This window comes from Zingiber officinale, chromosome 1A (assembly GCF_018446385.1).
Source record: "Zingiber officinale cultivar Zhangliang chromosome 1A, Zo_v1.1, whole genome shotgun sequence".
Lineage (NCBI taxonomy): Eukaryota > Viridiplantae > Streptophyta > Magnoliopsida > Zingiberales > Zingiberaceae > Zingiber > Zingiber officinale.
Window position 1 is genome coordinate 114,765,128 of NC_055987.1, and position 27,102 is coordinate 114,792,229.

General features: G+C 40.0%; 2 protein-coding genes and 1 long non-coding RNA gene across 5 annotated transcripts; 1 reads left to right on the top strand and 2 right to left on the bottom strand.

The window, feature by feature from the left end:
• Positions 1-11,988: 11,988 nt before the first annotated feature.
• On the bottom strand, positions 11,989-12,885 carry LOC122009348. 2 transcript variants are annotated; one of them, XR_006119538.1, is made up of 3 exons: positions 12,427-12,885; positions 12,239-12,335; positions 11,989-12,048 (listed from the first exon to the last, which is right to left on the bottom strand). It is a non-coding gene; the product is annotated as an uncharacterized LOC122009348 (long non-coding RNA). The 2 variants fall into 2 exon arrangements; XR_006119539.1 differs by having other exon boundaries at positions 12,239-12,350.
• Positions 12,886-16,424: 3,539 nt separating this feature from the next.
• Positions 16,425-17,335, bottom strand: LOC122001914. Its single transcript, XM_042556902.1, has 2 exons — positions 16,668-17,335; positions 16,425-16,428 (listed from the first exon to the last, which is right to left on the bottom strand). The coding sequence occupies exons 1-2, from the start codon at positions 17,333-17,335 to the stop codon at positions 16,425-16,427; spliced, it is 672 nt and encodes a 223-aa protein (XP_042412836.1).
• A 7,911-nt stretch (positions 17,336-25,246) lies between these two features.
• LOC122009358 lies at positions 25,247-26,440 on the top strand. Of its 2 annotated transcripts, none has more exons than XM_042565480.1 (4): positions 25,247-25,407; positions 25,576-25,663; positions 25,799-26,114; positions 26,235-26,440. In XM_042565480.1, exons 1-4 carry the CDS (start codon positions 25,309-25,311, stop codon positions 26,377-26,379), a joined length of 648 nt encoding a protein of 215 aa, XP_042421414.1. In that variant the 5' UTR covers positions 25,247-25,308; the 3' UTR covers positions 26,380-26,440. The 2 variants fall into 2 exon arrangements, with proteins under 2 accessions (XP_042421414.1, XP_042421422.1); XM_042565488.1 differs by having other exon boundaries at positions 25,255-25,407; positions 25,579-25,663.
• Positions 26,441-27,102: the final 662 nt, after the last annotated feature.

The following is a 27,102-nucleotide window of genomic DNA, read 5'->3' on the forward strand; positions in this document are numbered from 1 at the left end:
AACCTAACTTAAACCTTTGCCCAAACATCAAAACCTAGGGCACCTAGATTGCTTCAACAATTACTACACTTTTTATTCATTATTATTGTCATAATACTTATTTTGTAGGGTATTTTAGGCTAGCATTGTTTTACAGGGTAAAAAGAGAAAATTATCTTTAGGTGAATAGTGCCCGAAGATGTCTTCCATAGATATGGAAGGCGTCTTCGTACTGTTCATAGAATAAGCCTTCTATGGCTATGGAAGGCACCTTTTATGCCCTTTATAAGGCTATCTCGAGAAGACATTCAACAACACCTTCCATACGAGGTACTATACGCCTGCTTAAGGTTCCGACTTCTCCGGACTCCTGCTACGACTCCACTGCAAAGCTGCTGCGCCCAACGACTACTCCAAGGACTTCTGATCATGGCCGGCAGATCAACATCGACACGGGCACTCCCACTTTGATCTTTAAGTGTCGGTAATTTTTTTTTAATTAATTACTGCAAAAGGACAAGTTCAGTGTGTTGCACTTGTTCAACTTTCATTGTACTCGATTCCCTCTTCCGGAGGTACCAGAAGAGGGTTTTAGTGAATTTTTTACCCCAAACGACTAATAAATATTAAATTCTTGTTCCAAAAATTTATAAACATTGGTGTATTGGTTAAAAATTATATTTGAGTGTATTAGTAAGATCAAGAGAATGAGACGAACCCATAGAAACTTGTTTCGTGTCATTCCAAACTCTCTAGGGACATCTTCCATTTTTTAAAAGTATAACTTAAAAAAAAAATTGGGATGAAGTTTGGAATTTGTCCCTAATTTGCGACGAACCTAGAAGTTTGTCCCAGTTTTGGGACGAACTTCCAAGTTCATCGCAAAATTTAAATTTTTCAAAAATCAAAATAAATGCTTACAAAATGCGGAAGATGGACCTAGAGAGCTCCGAATCAATGAAATAAGTTCCTATAACTTTGTATCAATCTCCTGATTATAATGATCACCTCAAATATTTTTTCTACAAAATATATTTTGGTGAGTGATTTTTGGATATCAAAATCACTTTACCATTTTTAAACTCTAGCTCTTTTTCCCTAAGTCATACAATTTATAAACTCCATCTAATTATTATTACGATTAAAAAAATTTATTAGATATTTGAGATCATCATTATAATCAAGAGATCGATACAAATTTATAAGAACTTGTTCATGTGATTCGGAGCTCTCTAGGTCCATCTTCCACATTTTGGAAGCATTTATTTTGATTTTTGAAAAATTTTAATTTTGTGACGAACTTGGAAATTCGTCCCAAATCTGGGACGAACTTCAAGGTTCGTCGCAAATTAGGGACGAATTCCAAAATTCATCCCTAATTTTTTTTAAGTTCTATTTTTAAAAAATGGAAGATGACCCTAAAGAGCTCGAAATGACACGAAACAAGTTTCTATGGGTTCGTCTCATTCTCCTGATCTTATAATGTGCTCAAACATAATTTTTAACTAATACATTGATGTTTATAAATTTTTTACCCCGAACAGCTAATAAATATAAAATTCTTGTTCCAAAAATTTATAAATGTCGATGTATTGGTTAAAAATTATGTTTTGACCTATTAGTAAAATCAAGAGAATGATACAAACTCATAGAAACTCATTTCGTGTCATTCCGAGCTCTCTAGGGTTATCTTCCATTTTTAAAAGTATAACTTAAAAAAATAATTTTGGGACGAATTTTGGAATTCAACCCTAATTTGCGACAAATTTAGCGACGGACATATATTCCTTGCCAATTAGCAATGAATCCAGAGATTTGTCGCAAAAATTGCTTTGTTTACATCATCTTCTACGGTGAAGAAACTTTTTTATCATAGATTTTATAAAATTTCCAACGAAGTTTATGTTGGGTGCTTTATTGCTGATGTAAACTGAGCGCAGGTAGAATGACGGTATACCACCATTTTCGGCTAAGTCGAGACTAGAGTTAGACTCTATCTCTTTAAGACAAATTTGCCCCACACACGATGCTCACGGAATATAGCAATCGTCTCCCAAGATACAATGACTTTTATCTTGCGATAGCAACACTGTAATCGTAAGACCTCAGAACCGAGGAAGCTTCTTGAACTCTCCAATGCAAGAATGCAATGCTTGCTTTGCTTGGAAGGAAGTGAGTGAATGAATGAATGAGTGAATGAGTATGTGAGGGACCTTATTTATACATATGAAAGGGTATAAGAACCTCTTGGTTCAATTTAGATCTCATCCATTCATTTCAAAATGGGTGATGTAGATCGCATCCTTTCCTAAGAGGCATACTACCTCTTCATTAGATACACCCTTTATGTCACGCCCCAGAGGAGTCCCTATCCGAATAAATTTCGGCAGCATCTCCCCTGTACGGCGGACAATCTGAAACTTCTACATAACACATATACCTCAGCCACAGGCGACTGGAATTATAACAATAAATAAACACAATCACCACGTAGTTTATATAGATATTCAGCCTCTGGCTGTCACAACCACCCAGTTAATAATAGTAATCACAAACAATAGTACTCTGACTCGAAATCCACCCTACTCAACTACACTCGTAAAGCTCAAATCCGACGAACTCACCTCTTCTGCCGTCCAGGCAGGCATGTAGTAGAATAAAATCCAAATCATACCAAAAGTCCATCAAACGGAAGGATTCCATACAATATCCATATGTAAAATCCAAAACAAGACTAAAACAAAGTTTGATAGAGAAAAGCTAAAATAAAATAACAACTCAAAATTAGCAGAGGACTAGCACTACGTGCTGTGGGAACCAGCGACTGGAACTACTCCTGACAGCCTCAACCTGAAAATATATCAATAATGGAAGCGGGGTGAGTCCAACACACAGCAGGTACAACTGATATGCATAATAAAACAAATAACAGACTTAATTACATACAGTCTCCTGAATACGAGAAGGATAAATGCAATTGAAACGAATCGTGATATAACTGTACTAACCGGAATCAAAGTACAAAGGTATCAGGTCGTCAGACCGAATATGCATGTCAATCATACGCATCCATATAAATGCAGCAAGTAAATGCAACAATCACAAACAATAAATGCAATAAATGCATATGGCGTGCGCTCGACATCATCGCTCACGATGAGCGGCAAGGTGGACGGATGCTATCGAGTACTCTGTCCTCGACCCCAAATCATAAATGGGGAGCTCAATGCTCTCATCTCCAGACACGATGGCGACGGGAGGATATCTCACGGCTATCACGAATCATCGACCAACGGAGCCAAACAGAGTCCACCATCGGCTACCACGCCGCTACACTAAATGCCAACGGAGCCAAACAGAGCGGAACTGACTACCGGAGACCAACGGAGCCAAGCAGCAGAACCGCCACACACCTGCCTGATATACCACTAATCCATGGGTGGTGGTGTGTGCAGTACATGTAACTGGCGATGCGCTCACAATAATGGAGCAGACAACCGCACAGCATGCAATCATGCAAGATGATGCATGACTCTATACATGGCAATATCATGAATAGTATAGCAAGATCCATACATAAATAAAAGGTGTACCACAAGTCAATGTATCAGATGGAAGGTACACAAACAGATAGGGTATCAAATAAACCCTAGGTCCTGAACATGATGTATCACATGGTTGGGTCACTACAGAAAGCATGTATGGTCAGATAAATAATAACATGCAGTGCATAATAAATAAACAAACAACATGTAACAGATCATGTAGTGACCAACCGAATCAAATGGAAAACACAATCATTGCTATATGTTAAACACTTTATTATGCATATCAAAAGACATAAGTCAAAGTACCCGCCTCCAAATAAAAAATGTCCAATCCAACGTCGAGATACCGTCTCGCGTCAAGGTCCTGTATTATCAAACAGATAATGTATTTAGCTATATAGCTAAATAAAAATCTCCAAACCTATTTAATAACCTTATCCTTCCTTAGAAATGGAATTAATCCCATGTAACAAAACAAGAAATGGATTAAATTCAATACCAATCCAATACTATACATAAACCTAATTCATCATGTATCAAAATTTACACGATACCTCAATTCACAGCCCCTCGTAATGCTTGAACAAAGGGAACTGCTCACTGGAGTGCTGCTAGAACCAAACGAAGTCCCCACGAAACCAAATCCCCCTGCTGAAATCCTTCCCACTGATGAGATCATGTTGAGTTCAATAAATGGGATCACACATCAAACCACAACCCACCTGACCACCAAATCTTTTACCTTGCTGTTAACAATCGGACCAAGCAGGAAGAACTAAAACTTGACCCCCCTTGCTCCTGGCCGGAAACCACCCGAGCAAAGACGTGCCGGTGAAAGACCTAGGGCACGGTGGCTGGAGGCTAAGACACCGGTGGAAGTCGGCTATAGGGTGGAGGAAGGCCGGTGGCTACACTAGGTCGGTGGCGGCGAAGAAATCTCAGCGGCAGCACAACCCAATTAGGGCACGGCTGGCGCTGCTCCGGTCCAAAGAGGGCAGTGGCGTCGGCGAGCTCGGCTAGGGCACGCGATGACCGGCGCTAGGGCACCGAGGGGTGCGGCGTCGCTGTGATGGCGGCAGAGGAGAGGAGAAGGAAGAAGATGTGGCTGTGGGGATTTGTCGGGAGGGGGAGGAGGAACTGTCGCGGTTAAGGCACAGAGGAGAAAAAAAATCACGGAGAGGAAACAGGCGCGTGCGGAGAAAGTGTCGAGCACGGGGAAAAGAATAAGAGAAAAAGAAAAAGAAAAAGAAAAGATAAAGGAAAAGGAAATAAAACTTTTCCTCATTAAAACAGGGTAGCCTAAACAGGCTTTTCCGGGCCTCGTTTTTATCCCCGTTAACTCGTCCGTACGAGCTCTGAAAAATTTCCAAAAATTCCGAAAAATTTCCTTATTAATATTCGCCTATTTTCGGTATTTTACATTCTCCCCCACTAATAAAAAATTTGGTCCTCAAATTTCATTATCTACCATCAACAAGTACTAACAACAGATATAGAAAGTATAAATGCTGAACGGTAAACTGAATCACATACCTCACGTAAAAAGATGGGGATATCGAGCTCGGATCGTATCCTCAAGCTCTCAAGTAGCCTCCTCGTCCGAATGATGCTGCCATCCGACTTTAACCAGCCAGATAGTCTTGTTCCGCAACTGACGCTCTTTCCGGTCGAGAATCCGTACCGGAACCTCCTCATAAGTAATGTCAGGCTGAACTGGAACTGGGATATCTGCCAGCACATGTGTCGGGTCATGTACGTATCTCCTCGGCATCGATACGTAGAATACATCGTGAACGCCTGACAGGGACGGTGGTAATGCCAGTCGGTAAGCTACCGCTCCGATCCTCTCTAAGATCTCGAAAGGGCCAATATACCGCGGAGCTAGCTTACCTCTGAAGTCAAATCTCTTCACCCTTTTCGTGGGTGAAACTCGCAGAAATACATGGTCGCTAACAGAGAACTCTAGTGGTCTGCGTCTCCGATCAGCATAACTCTTCTGACGGTCCTGCGCCTCTGACATCCTCCGTCTGATAGTATGGATCAACTCTGCATCCTGCTGAGCTCTATGAGGTCCCAACAACTGGGCCTCTCAACCTCATCCGGAGGACGGGTGTCCAGGTCTACCATACAACGCTCAAACGGTGCCATCCGGATAGCCGAATGAAAATTGTTGTATGTGAAACTCTACCAACGGCGGATGGTCCTCCCAACCGCCTCAAAATCCATAACACATGATCTCAGCAAGTCCTCAAATAGTCTACTCTGACCGTCCATCCGTCCGTGAATGGAAAGTTGTACTAAATCGGAGTTGCGTGCCCAAGAATTACGAGACGTAAACCCTGGATCTCTATCCGAAATAATACTCAACGGAACACCATGTAGTCTGATGATCTCTCGACAATACAGATCTGCCAATCGATCCAGGGAATCAATCCTCCGGATCGCTAAGAAATGCGCGGATTTGGTTAATCGATCAACGATTACCCAAATCGCGTCATGGCCTCGTCGTGTCCTCGGCAAACCCACCACAAAGTCCATAGTGATGTGATCCCACTTCCACTCAGGAATAGGAATCCGCTGAAGTAATCCTGCAGGTCTCTGGTGCTCAGCCTTCACCTGCTGACAGATAAGACATCTATCTACAAAATCCGCGATGTCCTTCTTCATACCGTTCCACCAATAGGAACGTCTCAAATCTTGATACATACGGGTCCCACCTGGATGGATCGCAAATCGAGAACGGTGAGCCTCCTGGAGTAGCTCCTATAAGACCGGATGAGACTGAGGTACGCATAATCTACCTCGGAAGTATATAATACCCTCCTCGTCTCGTGTAAACTCGGTCTGCTGCCCAGAAGCTATCTGACTGCCAATGAACTGCAAATGCTGATCACCATCCTGTGCCCCTCGGATCTTCGTCCTGATCGACGACTGAGCAACCATAGTAACAAGAATACCCTGCTCTGTAGATCCCTGCTCCTCAAGGTCTAACTCAGAAAAACTCTGAATCAAGTCGGTGACTGAAGTCCGGTGGCAAGCCAAAGTCCCTCTGGACTTCCTGCTGAGTGCATCTGCAACCACATTAGCTTTCCCCGGGTGGTAGCTAATGGTACAATCGTAATCCTTCAGGAACTCCATCCATCTCCTCTGTCGGAGATTAAGCTCCTTCTGAGTGAAAATGTATTTGAGACTCTTATGATCAGTGAAAATCTCAAATGTAATACCGTACAAATGATGACGCCAAATCTTCAAAGCATAAATGATGGCGGCTAACTCTAGGTCATGAACTGGGTAGTTCTTCTCATGCTCCTTCAGCTGACGAGAAGCATAAGAGACTACTCTGCCGTGCTGCATCAGAACAGCACCCAAACCCTGAAGAGAAGCGTCGGTGTAGAGTACAAATCCGTCCTCTCCAGAAGGTAGAACCAAAATTGGAGCCGACACTAATCTCCGCTTCAGCTCCTGAAAGCTGGTCTCGCAATCCTCGGTCCACGTAAACTTCACGCCCTTCCTGGTAAGGCGTGTTAGCGGCATAGCAATACGCGAGAAACCCTCGACAAAACTTCGGTAATATCCGGCCAATCCCAGAAAACTGTGGATCTCCTGTACTGACTTCGGCTTCTCCCAACCGGTGACAGCCTCGATTTTCTGAGGGTCTACTAAAATACCTCTGCTAGAAACCACGTGTCCCAGAAAACCGACTGAGGATAGCCAAAACGCACACTTGCTGAACTTCGCGTACAGCTGATGTCGTCGAAGAATCTCCAAGACTATACGAAGATGTTGTGCATGCTCCTCCTCAGAATGCGAGTAGACCAATATGTCATCAATGAAAACGATAACAAACTGATCAAGATACTCCAGAAATATACGGTTCATCAAATCCATAAACACCGCTGGAGCATTGGTAAGCCCAAATGGCATTACCAAAAACTCATAATGACCGTACTTGTGAAGTCTTCTGAATATCTGAGTCTCTGACTCTCAGCTGATGATATCCGGATCGCAGATCAATCTTAGAATACACTGATGTACCTCTGAGCTGATCAAACAAATCCTCGATCCATGGTAAAGGATATTTATTTCTGACGGTAACTGCATTTAACTGTCTATAGTCAATACATAACCTCATAGTGCCGTCTTTTTTCTTGACAAATAATACCGGAGAACCCCATGGAGAAACACTAGGGCGAATAAATCTCCTATCCAAAAGCTCCTGGAGTTGAACCTTCAACTCGTTCAACTCTTTTGGTGTCATACGATACGGAGCTTTCGATGTCGGCGCGGTTCCCGGAATCAGTTCAATAGCAAACTCCACTTGCCTTATGGGAGGCAGACCTGGCAGCTCCTCTGGAAACACATCTGGGTACTCCCGTACAACAGGAACGTCGGAGAGCTACGAAGTACTGTTGTCCTCAGTACTGATCAAAGATAACAGAAAACCCTGACAGCCATGTGACGGCAACTTCTGAGCCTGTATCGCCGAAATGATCGATAAGCCGTCGTCTCTGATGCCAGTGAAATCCCACGAGGGTTGGTTCGGAGGCCGAAATGTGACAACCCTCGTCTGGCAATCAACTGTGACATGATATGCTGACAAACAATCCATGCCAAGAATAATATCAAAATCAACCATTTCTAATACTAAAAGATCCACTGTAAGTATTAGGTTGCCAAAATCTAACGGGCAACCTCTGACCTCCTGGGTGACTTCTAAAGTATCACCGGACGGTAGGGAGACGGTCAATCGCTGGGGTCTGAAAGTGGGTAATCTACCAACCTCCCGCATAAAAGTACGAGATATAAATGAATGCGAGCTACCAGTATCTATCAGTATATCTGCAGATAAGGCATAAATAGAAATCATACCGCGGAAAATGGATCCATCGGCTCACTGCACATCTTCTCTGGTCATCGCATGAACACGTCCAGTCTCTGGCGGAGGAGACGGTGGTAACGCTGCCAGCGGCTGCTGCGGCTGAGCAGAAGCCTGCCACTGAGGCGGTGCTCGATAATGTGCCAGAGAAGACTGAGAGGACGATGTCTGATACGGTGCAGCTAACTGGGACTGAGTCTGGTACTGGCCTAAAGGCTGAGGCTGCATCTGATACTGCCCCTGCGTCAGATAATAAAGTCCCGGAACAGAACTCTGAGGTGCTATGGAAGCACTGGAGTACTCCTGTCCAAGCATGACATATGTCGCTGCTGCAGGTGAAGTACTCCGCTGCTGGCCATGCGAAAGTTGGGCTCTTCGCCCTCCTCGATAAGTTCCAAACAGACCAGACTGTCCTCCATGATCAGACCCTCCGGAAGTCATATGCTGAGTCTTCTGCGGACAATCTCGGCTCTGGTGCCCAGGCAGTTTGCAATGAAAGCAAACTGACTGTCCCAGAGAACAGGCTGAAGTGACATGATCTTTAGACCCACATCTGAAACAGCGAATATCACTGGCGGGATATTTCCGGCTCTACTGGGAAGACCGGAAACGTTCTGAAGAAGACTGTCCTGATTTCTGAGGTTTACGTGATACCCCAGATGTACCCTGATCTGATCGACTACGCCTACTCTGCTGTGGTGTAGTCTGAGGCTGCTGGATCTGTCCAGATGTCTGACTCGGCTGCTTCCTTTTCCTATCCGGAAAAACTCTCTGCTGAGCTGACTCAATAATGAGGGCTCTGTCCAACATCTCCGCATAAGATGTGATACCAAGACCGACAAGTCTTAGTTGCAAATGTCCATCCAACCCCTGAATGAACTGCTGCATACGTGAACTGTCCTCATCAACTAGCTCTGGACAAAATCTGGCCAATCTGTTAAACTCTGCATTATACTCAGTCACTGTCCGATTATTCTATCGCAAACTCAGGAAATCCAGCCGACAAGCCATCTGATAAACTCATGGAAAGAAATGGCTCTCAAAAGCCTCTCTGAATCTGGCCCAAGTGATGTTCTGCTCACCGATGATGGAACGCTAGGTAAGCCACCAAGTGTCGGCCGCGTCCCGTAAGTGAAAAGCAGTCAGCTCTGCTTTCTCCCACTCGGAGCAAGCAATATAAAAGAAAGTCCGCTCCATAGTCTCAATCCAAGACAAGGCCACACTCGGATCTCTGTCTCCTCGGAAGAGTGTGAATCGACTCTTGATCGACTCTGCCAACACTGGAATCCTAGCTCGTGCCGCGGCAAAGTCAGTGAGGTGTGTCGGAACGGCTGTCGGAACTGGCGGAACCACTGGAGCTGGTGCTACAGGTGGTACCGGTGCATAAACCGGAGGAGATACTCCCGGTGCTGCTGGGTAAACTGGATCATATGCCGTCGGTGGCACTGTAGGGTGAACATAAGTGGCCGCGGCTGGATGTACGGTAGGTAATGGTACCGAATGTGGAGCAGCCGGTATCCCTAATGCAGGTGCTGCTGGGTACACTGTATGTACTGGGGGCACAGGGGCTGCTGGATACACGGATACACGGTGGATCCGTGGTGCAATGGTAGCGCGTCTGACTCCAGATCAGAAGGTTGCGTGTTCGTTTTACGTCGGGTTCACCGTAGGCTGCACTGGAACAGATATCGGAAACGCCAATGGTACCTCTGATGATACCGGAACTACAGTAGGGATAGGTACACTCGGCGTAACCGAGGTCGGTACCTCTATAGGAGCCGTCGGGGTCTGAGAGCCCGACGCGCCCGCAGTATGCTGAGTCTGTCCCTGACTGACAGGCTCATCCACAGTAGGCATCTCTGGCATATCCAGACATCCCGTGGTCCTCGCACGTGGTCTTCCAGCACCACGTCTCGCTGCAATACGTGGTATTACAAATATTAATACCAGTATAATAATCATAAAATAAACATCATACCTATTTGCTGTCTGGAGATGTTCCGTCGCTGTCCAGTCCCCAATTTGACCTCAAAATTCCGAACGACAAAATCATAAATTGGTATCAGATAAATCTCGAAAATCCAAAACGCATAGCAAGTATCGTAACCTGCTATGATACCAAATAAATTGTCACGCCCCAGAGGAGTCCCTGTCCGAAGAAATTTCGGCAGCATCTCCCCTATACGGCGGACAATCTGAAACTTCTACATAACACATATGCCTCAGCCACAGGCGGCTGAAATTATAACAATAAATAAAAACAATCACCACGCAGTTTATATAGATATTCAGCCTCTGGCTGTCACAACCACGCAGTTAATAATAGTAATCACAAACAATAGTACTCTGACTCGAAATCCACCCTACTCAACTACACTCGTAAAACTCAAATCCGACGAACTCACCTCTTCTGCCGTCCAGGCAGGTATGTAGTAGAATAAAATCCAAATCATACCAAAAGTCCATCAAACGGAAGGATTCCATACAATATCCATATGTAAAATCCAAAGCAAGACTAAAACAAAGTCGGATAGAGAAAAGCTCAAATAAAATAACAACTCAAAATTAGCAAAGGACTTCGTCTTTGGGAACCAATGACTATCGCTCTGACGGTCTCAACTCGAAAATATATCAACAATGGGCGGGGTGAGTCCAACACTCGGCAGGTGTATAAGCATAATAAAACAAATAAATGACAACACTAATCATGCGTCGGTCTCACGAATACGAGAAGGATAAATCAAAGCGAAATCGGGAGATAAGCGTCTTAAGCGGAATCAAAGTATAAAGGTGCAGGTCGTCGCATCGGAATCGTAATCACCGTATCGATCGTACGCATCCGTATAAATCGCAAGTAAACGTGATCACAAACAATAAATCCGATAAATCGTAGGGTGACCGTGCGCTCGACATCATGCTCGATGTACGTAAGTGGACGGGATCTTATCGAGTACTCTTGTCCTCGACCCTAAATCGTAAATGGGGAGCTCGATGCCTCATCTCCAGATCGTGACGGGAGGATATCTCTGCCGGCTACTCCTCGACCAACTGAGCCAAACAGAGTCCACCATCTGCCGGCTACCACTGCTACACTAAATGCCAGCGGAGCAAACAGAGCGGAACTGACTGCCGGCTATCACCGAGCCAAACAGCAGAACCGCCACACACCTGCCGATATACCACTAATCCATGGGTGGTGGTGGTGTGTGCAATACATGTGGAGCAGACAACCGCACAGCATGCAATCATGCAAGATGATGCATGACTCTATACTTGGCAATATCATGAATAGCATAGCAAGATCCATACATAAATAAAAGGTGTACCACAAGTCAATGTATCAGATGGAAGGTACACAAACAGATAGGGTATCAAATAAACCCTAGGTCCTGAACATGATGTATCACATGGTTGGGTCACTACCGAAAGCATGTATGGTCAGATAAATAATAACATGCAATGCATAATAAATAAACAAACAACATGTAACAGATCATGTAGTGACCAACCGAATCAAATGGAAAACATAATCATTGCTATATGTTAAACACTTTATTATGCATATTAAAAGACATAAGTCAAAGTACCCGCCTCCAAATAAAAAATGTCCAATCCGACGTCGAGATACCGTCTCGCGTCAAGGTCCTGTATTATCAAACAGATAATGTATTTAGCTATATAGCTAAATAAAAATCTCCAAACCTATTTAATAACCTTATCCTTCCTTAGAAATGGAATTGATCCCATGTAACAAAATAAGAAATGGATTAAATTCAATACCAATCCAATACTATACATAAACCTAATTCATCATGTATCAAAATTTACACGATACCTCAATTCACAGCCCCTCGTAATGTTGGAACAAAGGGAACTGCTCACTGGAGTGCTGCTAGAACCAAACGAAGTCCCCACGAAACCAAATCCCCCTGCTGAAATCCTTCCCACTGATGAGATCATGTTGAGTTCAATAAATGGGATCACACATCAAACCACAACCCACCTGACCACCAAATCTTTTACCTTGCTGTTAACAATCGGACCAAGCAGGAAGAACTAAAACTTGACCCCCCTTGCTCCTGGCCGGAAACCACCCGAGCAGAGACGTGTCGGTGAAAGACCTAGGGCACGGTGGCTGGAGGCTAAGACACCGGTGGAAGTCGGCTGTAGGGCGGAGGAAGGCCGGCGGCAATACTAGGTCGGTGGCGGCGAAGAAATCTCGGCGGAGGCACAACCCAATTAGGGCACGGCTGGCGCTGCTCCGTTCCAAAGAGGGCAGCGGCGTCGGCGAGCTCGGCTAGGGCACGCGATGACCGGCGCTAGGGCACCGACGGGTGCGGCGTCGCTGTGATGGCAGCAGAGGAGAGGAGAAGGAAGAAGATGTGGCTGTGGGGATTTGTCGCGAGGGGGAGGAGGAACTGTCGCGGTTAGGGCACAGAGGAGAAAAAAATCGCGGAGAGGAAACAGGCGCGCGCGGAGAAAGTGTCGAGCACGGGGAAAAGAATAAGAGAAAAAGAAAAAGAAAAGATAAAGGAAAAGGAAATAAAACTTTTCCTCATTAAAACAGGGTAGCCTAAACAGACTTTTCCGAGCCCCGTTTTTATCCCCATTAACTCGTCCGTACGAGCTCTGAAAAATTTCTGAAAAATTTTCAAAAATTCCGAAAAATTCCCTTATTAATATTCGCCTATTTTTGATATTTTACACTTTAATCATCCAAAAGGCATTTAAACCTTTTTGATTATTTTCCATTTATAATTTGTAACAATCCCTCACATAAATGAAAAATAATGCATGCATGATATCACCTAAGGAGAGTTCAATTGATAAGTCAATGCATCGGAAGAGGTAGCTTGTAGCTTTGAACCTTCCGTAGTGGAATTCTATCGAGCATACTAGGCTGCGCAATGAACGTGATATCTTGAACTGCTCAGCTGTTTATGTATACTAAGACAATAACATCCACACAAAGATTTATCTCACTTACTTTGGATTTTCATGGTTGGTTCTGTTTTGGTCATGAATACCATCTTAGATTCATGAGTGTTTCATTAAAATGGCTAGTTTTCACACTCACATAGTTGACACTTTTATCAAGAGTATCCTACCATACTCCACCTTATAAAGGTATAGAAGTCATTAAAAACATAAGCTTAACATCACTTCATGTGGTAGGACAACACAAGTTCATCCTAGGATTGGGATAGAGATAATGATAATATATCTCGTGTGCTGTAACACAACTTCTGTAACTTCATTGTCCCATTGAACCAAGATCTTGGGATCTCCAGTCAACAAGGTTGGGTTATCACTGCAGTCATTTTTAGTTGTAGATTTTTAATCCCATTCCTCTCGATGAGCAGTATACTTGATCTCGACTTAGCCCCTTCGTAAAAGGATCTGTCAAATTATCTTTGGACTTGACATAGTTGATTACAATCACTCCTTTCGAGATCAACTGCCTAATGGTATTGTGTCTACGACATATATGTCGAGACTTACCATTATACATACTACTCTGTGCCCTTCCAATCGTCGATTGACTATCACAGTGTATAAGGACGGATGGCATAGGTTTCGTCCAACTCGGAATATCTTCCAAGAAATTTCGCAGTCATTCAGCTTCTTCAGTTGCTTTTTCTAATGCTATAAACTCGGATTCCATAGTTGACCAAGCTATACATGTCTGCTTTGTGGATTTCCAAGATACCGCTCCTCCACCGATTGTGAATACATACCCACTAGTGGATTTGCAATCTTTTGTATATGATATCTAATTAGCATCACAATATCCCTCTAAGACAGCGGGATACTTTTCATAATGTAATCCATAGTTCATATTATATTTCAAATATCTAAGAACTCGCATCAATGCTTTCCAATGGGTGTCGTTTGGATTACTCGTAAAACGACTCAGCTTGTTGATCGTGTATGTAATATCCGAACGTGTGGAGTTTGTGAGATACATCAAGCTGTCTATTATCTAAGAATATTCCAATTGAGATATGAGCTCACCATAGTTTTTCGCTAAGTGTTGACTTAGATCCATAGGTGTTTTTACTGTAGAGAGATCGTTAACATTGAACCTTTTCAATACTGACTCTACATAATGGGATTGTGTCAAAACTATCCTATTGGATGTCCTGAGAATTTTATTTCCCAATATAATATCTTCTAGACCCATGTCTTTCATATTGAAATTCTTGGTCAATATTTTCTTTGTACTTATGATTACCTCATGATTACTGCTCATTATAAGCATGTCGTCTACATATAGACAGATCATTACATGACCTTCAAGTGTGTTTTTGACATAAATACATTTGTCACATTCATTTATTTTGAATTCATTTGATAGCATTATTTTGTCAAATTTTTCATTCCATTGTTTAGGCGCTTGTTTAAGTCCGTACAACGACTTAACAAGTCGACACACTTTTTCCTCTTTTCCTGGAGCAACGAACCCCTCAGGTTGCTCCATATAGATTTCTTCTTCAAACTCACCATTTAAGAGCACAGTTATAACATCCATTTGGTGTATTTCAAGGTCATACAGTGCTGTGATGGCTATCGACACTCGTATGGATGTAATCCTTATCACCGGTGAGTAGGTATTAAAGTAGTCAAGGCCTTCCTTTTGCTTATACCCTTTGGCTACAAGTCTGGCCTTATACTTGTCAATTGATCCATCAGTTTTATACTTGCGTTTTAGTATCCACTTATAACCTAATGGTTTCATACCAGAAGGAAGGTCTACTAGTTCCCAAGTATGGTTATTCATGATGGACTCGATTTCACTATTGACGGCTTCTTTTCACATTGGGGTGTCGAGACTAGAGAGAGCTTCGCTTAATGTTCTTGGGTCCATTTTCGACATAAAAGTCATGAAGTCTGGCCCAAACGATTTCTCAACTCTAGCTCGTTTGCTCCAACGTGGCTCTTCGCTTTAATTGTCAATAGTCCTTTTACGACAACTAAGTTCAGAAACATCATTTTCATTAGAACTTCTATTGTTATCACTTTGAACATTTCTCTTCTTATTTGGGAATATGTTTTCAAAGAATATCGTATTCCGAGATTCTATGGTTGTTCCCACATGAATATCAGGAATGTCTGACTCTTGAACTATGAATCGATATGTACTACTATTATGGACATATCCGACAAATATTACATCAAACGTTTTAGGTCCAATCTTTACTTGCTTTGGCTTAGGTACTTCGACCTTTGCTAAGCACCCCCCATACCTTTAGGTATTTGTACGATGGCTCACGACCTTTCCATAGTTCATATGTTGCTTTATCATTTTTCTTGTGAGAGATTTTGTTGAGAATGTGGTTTGCTGATAGTATAGCTTCCCCCAACAAGTTCTGGGGTAAGCCTAAATTTATCAACAAGGCATTCATCATTTCTTTTAGTGTCCAATTTTTACGTTCGGCAATACCATTTGATTGAGGTGAGTAAGGCGCTGTTGTTTGATGGATAATATCATATTCTAAACAAAACTCATCAAACGGTGCATCATATTCTCCTCCTCTATCGCTACGAATTATTTTAATTCATTTATCAAGTTAATTTTCAACTTCTGTTTTATAGGTTCTGAAAGCTTCTAAGGCTTCATCTTTACTTCTTAAAAGAAAGACATAACAGAACCTCGTGCAGTCATCGATAAAAGTAATAAAATACTTTTTACCTCCTCAAGTTTGCACGAATGTTAAGTCACATGCATCACTATATACTAACTCTAGAGGAGTCGTTGACCTTTCCACCGAATGAAAAGGTAGTCTCGTCATTTTTGCTTCCACACACACTTCACATTTGTGTGTTTCATCAACATTGACATTTAGTAATAAATTTAACCTGACGAGACGTTTTAGAGTATTATTATTGACATGCCCAAGTCAATCATGCTACAAATTAAACACTCAACAACATAGCTGGAAGTTTTTATTTTATTACCATCAAATTTAGGGTGTATAGTCATTACAACCATTTTGAACAGACTCTGTTCTAAATACCCTTTACCTACGAATACATCATTTTTCGTAAGTACAAAATTGTTTGACTGGAACACTAGTTTGAAACCGGCCTTAACTAGTGTTGATCCAGAAACTAGGTTTTTCCTGATGTTGGGAACATGGAGCACATCAATGAGCGTTAGCTCTTTCCCAGACGTCATTTTCAGAACAACTTTCCTGAGTCCGACAATCGGGGATGTCATGGAATTGCCCATATAGAGCTTTCTTCCACTTATCGGAATATACTTGGAGAACATCGCCTTATCAGAATAGATATGACGGGTTGCTCCAGTATCGATCCACCACTGCTTCGAGTTATCCACCACCGTGTTGGCTTCAAACACTACCGCAGTGAGATCCAATTTCATGTCATCAGAAGTTATGATTCGCAGCATCCTTCTGACTCTTGGTTGGTTTCTTCGGGCGTCTACAATCCTTGGACATGTGTCCTGACTTTCTGCAATTGTAGTATATGCCCTTGTATTTCTGCCTTGAGCATTCTTTTTGGATTGCTTCAGCTTTTTGGTTTTTGGCTCAGTCAGGTTGGACATCTCGTCGACTACCCGCTTCATTCCTCTGGAGTCAGACATCTTTCCATTATCTTCCTCTATTCGTAGCCTCAGGATTAGATCTTCAAGTCTCATCTCCTTTTGCTTGTGTTTTAGGTAATTTTTGAAATCCTTCCACGACGAAGGGAGTTTCTCAATTACCGCGGCTACTTTGAACGACTCGTTCAGCTTTATGCCTTCGGCATCCAGATCATGCATTATCAGTTGCATGTCTTGGACTTGAGATGTTACGCTCTTGGAATCCAGCATTTTGAAATCCAGAAACCGATCGACGATGAATTTCTTCAACCCAGCACTTTCAGTTTTGTATTTATTTACAAGTGACTCCCATAGAGATTTTGTCATCTCTATTGAACAATACATATTATACAACGTCTTGTCCAATGCATTGAGAACGTAGTTACGGCACAGGAAATCTCTGTGCGACCACACATCGCATGCAGCCTTACTATCGAAATTATCTTCCGTACCGACTGGCGGGTCTTCATGCAAAAATCGTACTAGGTTTCATGTTGTCAGGTATAACAACATCTTCTACTGTCATCTTTTGAAGTCGGCTCCGTTGAACTTTTCCATCTTCTCTCCAGTTGGAACGGCGGTTGGAACGTCATTGATTCCAGCCATCAGTTTGCTCGAAAAAAAATTCGTCTTCCATACTGGCTAGCGGGTCTTCATGCAAAAATCGTACTAGGTTTAATGTTGTCAGGTATAACAACATCTTCTGCTATCATCTTTTGAAGTCGGCTCCGTTGAACTTTTCCGGCTTCTCTCCGATTGGAACGGCGGTTGGAACGTCATGGATTCCAGCCATCAGTTTGCTCGAAAAAAATTCATCTTAAAAATGTTGGGAGCTTTATACTGATGCAAACTGAGCGCAGGCAGAATGACGGTATACCATCGTTTTCGGCTAAGTCGAGGCTAGAGTTAGATTCTCTCTTTAAGATGAATTTGCCCCACATACGGTGCTCACGGAATACGGCAATCGTCTCCCAAGATACAACGACTTTTATCTTGCGATAGCAGCACTGCAAATCGCAAGGCCTCCGAACCGAGGAAGCTTCTTGAACTCTCCAATGCAAGAATGCAATGCTTGCTTTGCTTGGAAGAAAGTGAGTGAATGAATGTGTGAATGAGTATGTGAGGGATTTTATTTATACATATGAAAGGGTATAAGAACCTCTTGGTTCAATTTAGATCTCATCCATCCATTTCAAAATGGGTGATGTAGATCACATCCTTTCCTAAGAAGCATACTACCTCTTCATTAGATGCACCCTTTAATCATCCAAAAGGCATTTAAACCTTTTTGATTATTTTTCCATTTATAATTTCTAACAGTTTATATTTCGACGCTGATTGGGAACGAATTTTGCGATGAAAATATATTTGTTGCTAATTTGTGATAAATATTTTTTGTTGCTAATGTGCGACGAATTAGGTTTTCGTTGCAAAATTCATCGTAAATTTGTAACGAATAATATACGTACCAAATGTTTGTCCCTAAATTGAAGTTTTTTTTAGTGTCATAACAGTTTTGGTGGCATTTGGTGTATTGTCAATTATAATCTTGCAATATAATTAGTATTATCATGTAGATAGATTAACCGGGCATTGTTCTATTCTTGGAACATGCCATAACATTAGTATTAAGAGTCTTGCTATAATATTTTTTATATTATACACAAAATCAGGAATATACATTTATTTTTTGTAAAGCATCTAGGGCAATCATTAATCAAAGTTTTCCAATTGCCTAAATTATATCATGTCATAACATTACCTTGTTGGAGGATTATTTTATTTCTGCTTCTTTTACTCAGAAAACTGCTGAAATTTACCATAAATTTCAGGAAGTTCTCGGATTCTCAATGTTCATAGCCAGAAGTGCTCGAAGAAAATTGTATTGTATACAATAATATTGCCAAAAGAAATTTGGATTAACGGGTAGCATGTCGATCGGGAATTTATAAGGGTATGACAAAGTTCTTTGAGAAGGATATATATATCATATATATTATTGCTGTAGAGGCCAGGTTCTTTGTTTCCTTGTTTGAGGAAGCTGTTCCTGCAGAATGCATGTAGCACTGAAAAATAACTGATATATATTTTTCTGTCGTCACTCGCTTGCATCTTCTTGACATTTTATGGACTATTAATTTCTTTGGTGATACTATATATAATCCTTCATTTCCTTAATTTGGCAGATAGATTGTTTTGTCGATTGCCATTATTCCGAAATTGATGATCTGTTATGGGTGATTATTGGTGGCACGGGTTCTGAGACTCTTGGGTGATTGATGATCATGTTGGAACAATTGGTATTGCAGAAGCTATTCTTGCGGTGGCCATGCTGGGCTTGTTAATTAGAAGTGTCTTGACTGTTTCAAGCAGCACTCGTAACACCGTTTTGAAAAATAATTGTTGGTTATTAGATGAGTCACCAGTGTCCAATCACTAATGGATTTCAAATTCTCTCGTCATGGGATCACACAAGGACCGTGGCAAGCGGGGGACAGATCTTCTAGTCTTTAAAAACAGTAGATTAAGGGATGTATTATTTATAATTATGGTCGGATTGTGGCTGCGATTCGATCGTAATTAGTTACGATCTTTCTCTGAATTCACAATCCCTCCAGATTATAATTTGGATCGGGACAAGTGGCTGGAGGCCACTGGTAGTGAACAAGTGGTCACGTAGCCTGTTGCTAAGCGAGGGGAAGCCTTCGGGTGGCTTTTGGTCACCCGTCCTGACCTAAACTATAACCTAGGAGACGATAAATTCAGGGAGGGATCACAACCAATTATAATCGGATCATGACCACAATCCAACCGTAATTATAAGTGGCCTATCTCTTACTCTACTTTTTTTTATGTATAGGAGCTCTGGGCTTGTGACAAGCGATACCATCTCTAATATATTAACAAACAATGAAGGTTATAAAATCTGTGACCAAAGTTATGAATCATTAAATTGAGGTTATAAATCAGCAGTTTGTGAGACTTAGAAAATTAAAGAAATTTATTAAATAAATTTTGAATTGAAATTGACTTGTTTGGGACTATCAATAAATTTTGATAAAAATTATTGATGATTTAAATGTTTTTAAAATTTTTAAATTCTAGCATGGATAAAATTAGGAGAGTGCAAATTAGTTAGTGGTGTTATTGTATAGTAAGTCGAAATATAATACTGTACTAAAAATTAAAAAGAAAATTTTTTTAAAATAATTTCTCTAATTGATAGAGGTGATGATGAATTAAAAGTTTTTAAATATGACGAGACACGGAAAGTGAAAGGAATATATCTTAAATCAATTTTTTTAATATTTCATTTTTAGATCACCATTATGAAAATATGTTTTGATCAACATTAAAGCGGTGATGTTTGGATGAAATCAACATCGATGATGTTTTAATGAAATCAGTACCAATGATGTTTTATTGAACTAAAGTGGTACGTGATGCTTTGAAAAATCAACATCATGATGATATTTCAAAAAAATTAATACTAAGATATGATAAAGCTTTAATGAAATCAATAATAAAATAATGATGCTTTAAAAAATTAGCACTGGTGATATTTTAACCAAAGAAACAGTAATTATAAGGTGGTAATATTTTGACTAAAACAACATTAAGATGGTGATATTATGATGAAATCAGTTTCAAATGTGTTGATATTTTAACAAAATCAAGGTAGTCGCCTTTTGTCGGCCTCCGGCAATTTGATGTATCATATAAACGGGTGACATCGGCCATGAACTACTTTGAGACTCAGAGGATAATTAGAAGGTAGAAGAAAGACTTTGTTTTTAGAGTATATTAGGAATTGATTTCTTCTCATCCTATTATAATACAATTATCACTTTCTAATTAATTGAGTGGCACCCTAGTTTAAATGATATTAGAAAATATGACTCATGCCGATTTTATATATCTGGGTATGAAAGTCACAGTTTCCCAACTGTTGACTAACTTAATATATAGTTCCACATCCTTCTACAAACTGACGTCGCACAGGGCCCAATTTTTTAGTAATTTATTTATTTATTTATTTAATAAAGGCTAATAAAATAAGAGGTGTTTTTCTTTTCTCAGAATTATTTATTCTCACGGTTCAAAAAAAAAAAAATCTCCAAAATCTCTCAAATCCTCACCGCCACTTTAAGCTGTCGGTCATCGGAAACTAAAAATTGGCCATGGATTTTTTATAGAGCTCAGCTTAGACTACGTTTTTGTACCAAAATTATAGAGAATCCGTGACTCCAAGCTCAAACCGTCACCCTCATCGCGCGTCTTCATCATGTGCGTTGTCTCATGTGTTGTTGTTGACCGTTGTGTAACCTAGATCAGTGTCTTTTATGAGGATTTGGGTTGATTCTAAATCTATTTTGCGAGGTGAGAAAAATATGAGCTTGTTCTTTGATTTTGATTAGAAACTTATGAGTTGTGGTTAATTACTTATTAGTTTAGTTGTGTAATGCTGTTGTGTAGCTATTGAAGCTTTTGCTCCGGAAGGTGTCCATTAATTTCGTCTCAAATCGAGCGTCAAGTTTGAATTTTTATTTCGAGTTAAACATTATTTTAATTGTTTCAATTTGAAAGTAGGCTTTTTGGAATTTGGATTGTGACAATCAATCTTCAATTATATTTGAAATTTCGATCCAGATTATTTATTCGGAGGATTTTTTTTTGTCTGTTTTAGCATTGAATAATTTGATTTTGGAGGTATGATGCATTAGAATTCTCAAATATGATATTTAGAAATTTAATGTATAATTTTTGGAAGTGAAATGTAGAGTTTGCAAATTTTAGAGAAGTATGAAAAGTTAGGGGGTGTTTGGTATGCGCGTTTTTCATTTTTATTTTTTGAAAAACGTGCGTTTTCTGAAAAATAGTATTTGATTTGTGTTTTTCGTGTCTGTTTTCTAAAAAAATAGATAGCATTTTCTAGAAAAACAGAAAATAATAAAAAGTCATTTTTTATTTTCTAAAAAACGCGCATTTTTCAGAAAATGAAAATGAAAAACATGCATACCAAACGCACCCTTAGTTTTTTAAATTCTAATTTAGGATTGTTAAAGCAAAAAAAAAAGAGCATTATATAATAAGTATTTTTATAATGCCTATAATATAATAAGTGGTTGAGAGTTTGATTTGTTTATTTTTATGTAGAAAATTGGAATGCATCCTACTTGAAAGTATTATTGGTGCAAATATCCTCTAGGTTAAGGTTGACAGGTTAACTAAACTTGAGTTGACTCAAGCTTGAGTTTTAATGTTTGAGTTTCGATGTTTGACAATATGTGAAAATTACAGATACGATCATCCGTTTGGGGAGATTGTTGGTGCAATTCCTCTCTGGTCAAGGTTTGATCAGTTTGATGAGAAGAAGAGTCAAGTAGGTCAAAGAGTTGACCGGATACTTGACTGGGAAAGTCCTAACTGGAGGTTAGGCAAGGAAAAATCCTGGTGAGTGAAGCCAGGTGAAAATCCTAGTGAGTGAAGTTAGATGAAAGCCCTAGTGAGTGAAGCCAGGCAGATAAAAGTCCCGGTGAGTAAAGTCGGGTAGTGGGAAAATCCCGGTGAGTGAAGACAAGTGAACATCTTAGTGAGTGAAGCTAGGTGAAAGCCCTGATGAGTGAAGCCAAATAGATGAAAGTCCTGGTGAGTGAAGCTGAGCAGTAGAAAAATTCTGGTGAGTGAAGTCAGATGAAAATCCTAATGAGTTAAACTAGGTGAAAGTCCTGGTGAGTGAAGTCAGGCAGAGGAAAGTTCTAGTGAGTGAAGCTGGGCAGATGGGAAGTCCTGGTGAGTGAAACCAGGCAGATGGAAAACCCTAGTCAGTGAAACTAGGCAGATGGAAAGTCTAACTGAGTGAAGCCAGGCGGAAGGAAAGTCCTAGTGAGTGAAGTTAGGCAGAAGGAAAAACCTAGTGAGTGAAGCCAGACACGTGGAGATCCAGGTGAGTCAAGGTTGACCGAACACCTGGTATTGGGAAGTCCAAGTAGGCCAAAGGAGTAACTGGATAGTTAACACAAGAAAATCTAGATAGGTCAAGGATGATCGGACATCGGTGGAAGGAAGTCCGAGTGGGTCATGGAGGACCGGACACTTAACACGAGACGGTAAGTCCAAGTCGGTCAAGGTTGACCGGACACTTAGCACGAGGAGAAAAGTCCAAGTGACTCAAAGGATTGACCGGACACTTAGTGAAAAAGTACTGGTAGGTCAAGGTTGACCAGATGCTAAGCACGAGAAGTCCCAACAGGTCATGGTTGACCAGATATTGGGTTTGGGAGCCCTATATGTGACTCGGGAGAGCTAGGGTTGGTCACTTTGATCAAGTGATCAAATTGGACCAAGCTCAATCGATCAACTGATTGATTGGACACAGTGCTACGACAAACAGCAGCACAATTGATCAGTCGATCGATTTGGAGCCTTTCTCGCAAGCACAGAGAGTAGCCCAATCAATCAAGTGATTGATTGGAGCTAGGATTATCACAGGAAGCAAGCACACATAAGCCTTCCCAATTGATCAACCGATTGATTGAGTTATGAACGTTGTGCAGGTTGTAGGTTTTGGACGGCTGAGATCGTTGGGATTTGACGTAGTAATTGATTGGGAGCAAGTCCAATCGATTGGGAGCCCTGGAAGCGCCAGGTATAAAGTCGTTGCACGCTTTCTTCTTCGCAAGCGTTCTCCTGATTTTCATACAACTTCTCCGACTACTCTCCGTCAGTTCTTCGAAGCTCTTGGAGATAAGTGTTGTTGTATTTCCAAGGTTAAAGAGGTATCTACAAGCAACAAGAGAGCAAGAAGAAGGTTTTTCATTTGTATTCTTTGTATTTTTCTCCTTGCGTTGAATTGCATACTTGTGTGTGTTGTAAGAGGTTTCTCCACCTCCGGTAGTACCGAGAATAAGTTGTTTTTTTATAGTGAAGAGTGCTTGTGTGTATGGATCCTTAGATTAGTCACCTCAGCTTGAGGTGGATACCAAGTAAATCCTTCGTGTTAGCATTGTAAGTGTGTTTCGTCCCTCCTCTAGTTAATCATTCTGCTACATATCATCATTACGAAGCAAGACAACTAGCGCGATGAGTTATTCATCCCTCCTCTAGTTACAAATCGACTCTAACAAGTATCTATCAGGACTTGATAAGAAGAAAAAAAGTTGAAGAATTTATTGAGTCTCAAATTTGAGAGGCGGTTGGCAAATTTATTGTAAAAAAATAAAGAAATCCATCACTTCAAGATATGGTTAATGAAGAGGAAAAAGAAAATAATTGTAATAAATTGCACGAAGGCCTAGCCATTGAAAATGGTGTAGAGGAAGATATGAATGAACTTGAAAGCGATGAAAATGATGATGACTTAAACTTAATATTAATTATTTTGAAAGTGATGATACTGTTATTAATACAGTGAGTGAAGAACCAAATTCATTGATTACACTTGACATTTTAATCCTAGAAATTAAGAGAATTTAGATCTCAAGTGCAGGGACAAATTATTGGAAAAAGATCTTATAAGAGATATATTAACAGAAAAAAGTCTCAAACATAGATCAAATAGATGATTCACTTCAGATTTCTTCACTCAGATTTCTTCAAATGATCAAAATACTATAGAGATTAGTTGATCTATTCAAAAGCACTTGATAAAAAATTTTATTTTTTTGTTGCAAGTTGTTTAAAAGGGGCTCAACCAAGTCAACTAGTAAATGAACGATATTGCAGTTGAGGACATCTCAGTAGTATATTTAAAAAACATGAGATAAATATTGAGTAGCTAAAAAAGCTTTGGAGAAAGGTATTACACTATTAATTTTACTTGTGAGTTTTTTATCTAAACAAAATATAGTATTTTGTGATAGTAATAAAAGTTTTATGATGATAATAAGAGAATTTTTAGGGCTACTATTGAGATGATTATTAAGTGAGACTCAATGATTAAGGAGTATCATCAGGAAAAGAAAAATATATATCATCGTTATCTTTACTATAAAATTTAAAATCGTTATCTTTACTATAAAATTTAAAATAAATTGATATGCTTGTTAATTCTAAAATCTGGATTTTTTTTTCCACCAGACTGTTTAACGTCTAGGACCGGCCTTGGCCCCACGTCCCCGTAGTTGATTCCGCCCCCTCCGCGTTTCAGTTAATTGAATTAATCTATTTCTCTTTAATTAACACCAACTCCATGTTCCGGTCAAACTGCAGCTTCTTAATTACTTAAGCAGGAAGTTTCCTCCTGTCCACTAAGATGATTCATTCCATAAATAATGGGGGCTCTCCCTTAATTTCCTCACATGATCCATCAAGTAATTAACGAAATGGCGAAGGTGGGCGATTCTCTGCCGTCTTCATCAGAGCCCGTTTCGCCAACTAGTAACGAGATTATGAAGGAGGTGAAGAGTTCTTTCTCGTCTTTTGGAAATAATTAATTAAATCTTAAAATTCTCTCCGAATTAATTTCTGAAACCATGTAGCTAGCTAGCTAGCGTATTTGATCATGTATATATCGTGGTTTGTGTGCAAGGAATCCGCATAGCTACTTTTGTTATATTTTCTTGCAGCAGCGGCAGCAGAGAGTCCTGAAAGTTGAGGCTGAATCTTCAGAAAACTGTTTGGAAAAGATAAAAGGCGTCTTAGAAAAGCTTCGAGGTATATACGACTGATCCCTTGCTTAAATATATATACAATTAATCTGTATTCTGTTATTAATTATTATCATGCAATGGACATTTAATTAAGACCTCTCTCTGTGCTTTAATTGGCAACTTGATGTATTATTTGAAGAAACGAGTGACATCGACACATGGCGTGAAAAGAGAGATGGGACGGTGATGGTCTGGGGTTGCTTTGATCCTGAGAAGCTTAAAATAAAGTTAGAAAATGAGGCCGGCGATGCGATCAAGTCAATTACAGACGTCCCAACTAAGAGCGTTCATAGCGGCAGAGATGGGACGGTAATAGAGCACTTAGAAAATCAGGATGTCTTGGATCAACCGCAAGGGTTGCCTGAGAAGCGAGTTAACGAAGTAGTTGCTGATAGTGGTAAAAAAACAACGGAGTCCAAGCAAAGCAGACCGTGGAATGGACGGGGGTCTCGCAGGTAATGGAGAAGTTAGAAATTTATTTATTTGATTATTAAATTTGACAAAATAAATAAATAAATATATTTATTTATTTTAATTTATTTAATATTAATTTTGTTCATTTAATTCATTTTCAGTGATAAATTGGCATCGTATGAGTACGATGGTCCGGACTGTGCAGCCAGAATCCCTGCGATGTTTGTTCGCGATCGCGATGTCAGCGATATCAAAATTCTCCCGACTGGTGAATTAATAAGGACGACCAAAGAAAAAAGTGGGTGATGTTGTTGTATATTGTAATACTGAAGTTATAAATGACAATACTAAATGGTTATGCCGATCAGTAAGATATATTTTGTAAATTATTATCAAGAATATTTTAATAATATCATCTCTATATATTAATTAAATGCATATTTTATAATTAATTTCTAGCTCTCAATAAAATTTATCGTAAATAAAATAAATATTTGAAATTGATTTTTAATCAGTGATGGGACAGTAATGGTCACGGACCACTTTAATCATATATTATTAAAACTCATGAAATATCCTCCTATTTAGGATGGTAATTTGGATTTTGTTTAAGTTTATTTGATGTGGTAATTAAATTAAGCTATTTTAAATCTAAAATGAACTAAATTTATCTTGATTTCCTTTTAACAAAGTTTGAGCTTTGATTGCTTATATATTATCAAGCTTTTAATTTGAATTTATTTGATTCCTTGACACTTTTATATTTTAAAATTTAGTTGGTTAAGGGACTCGATATTTAAAGCTCATTTATTCTTTGAGAGTATATTCATGAATATGATTTACCAGTTTAATTTTGTTTTTGGAGATTATTCACAGATAATTCACAATCTATCTTTATGAAATTATCTTCATGAAATGAGCTTATTGAATTATTCAATAATTTGCACTATATTTTATAGTGTAGAAAAATATAATAAGATAAAGTTCGTTATTATTTTTTAAAGATCGTTTAGTTTTTTAATAATAAGT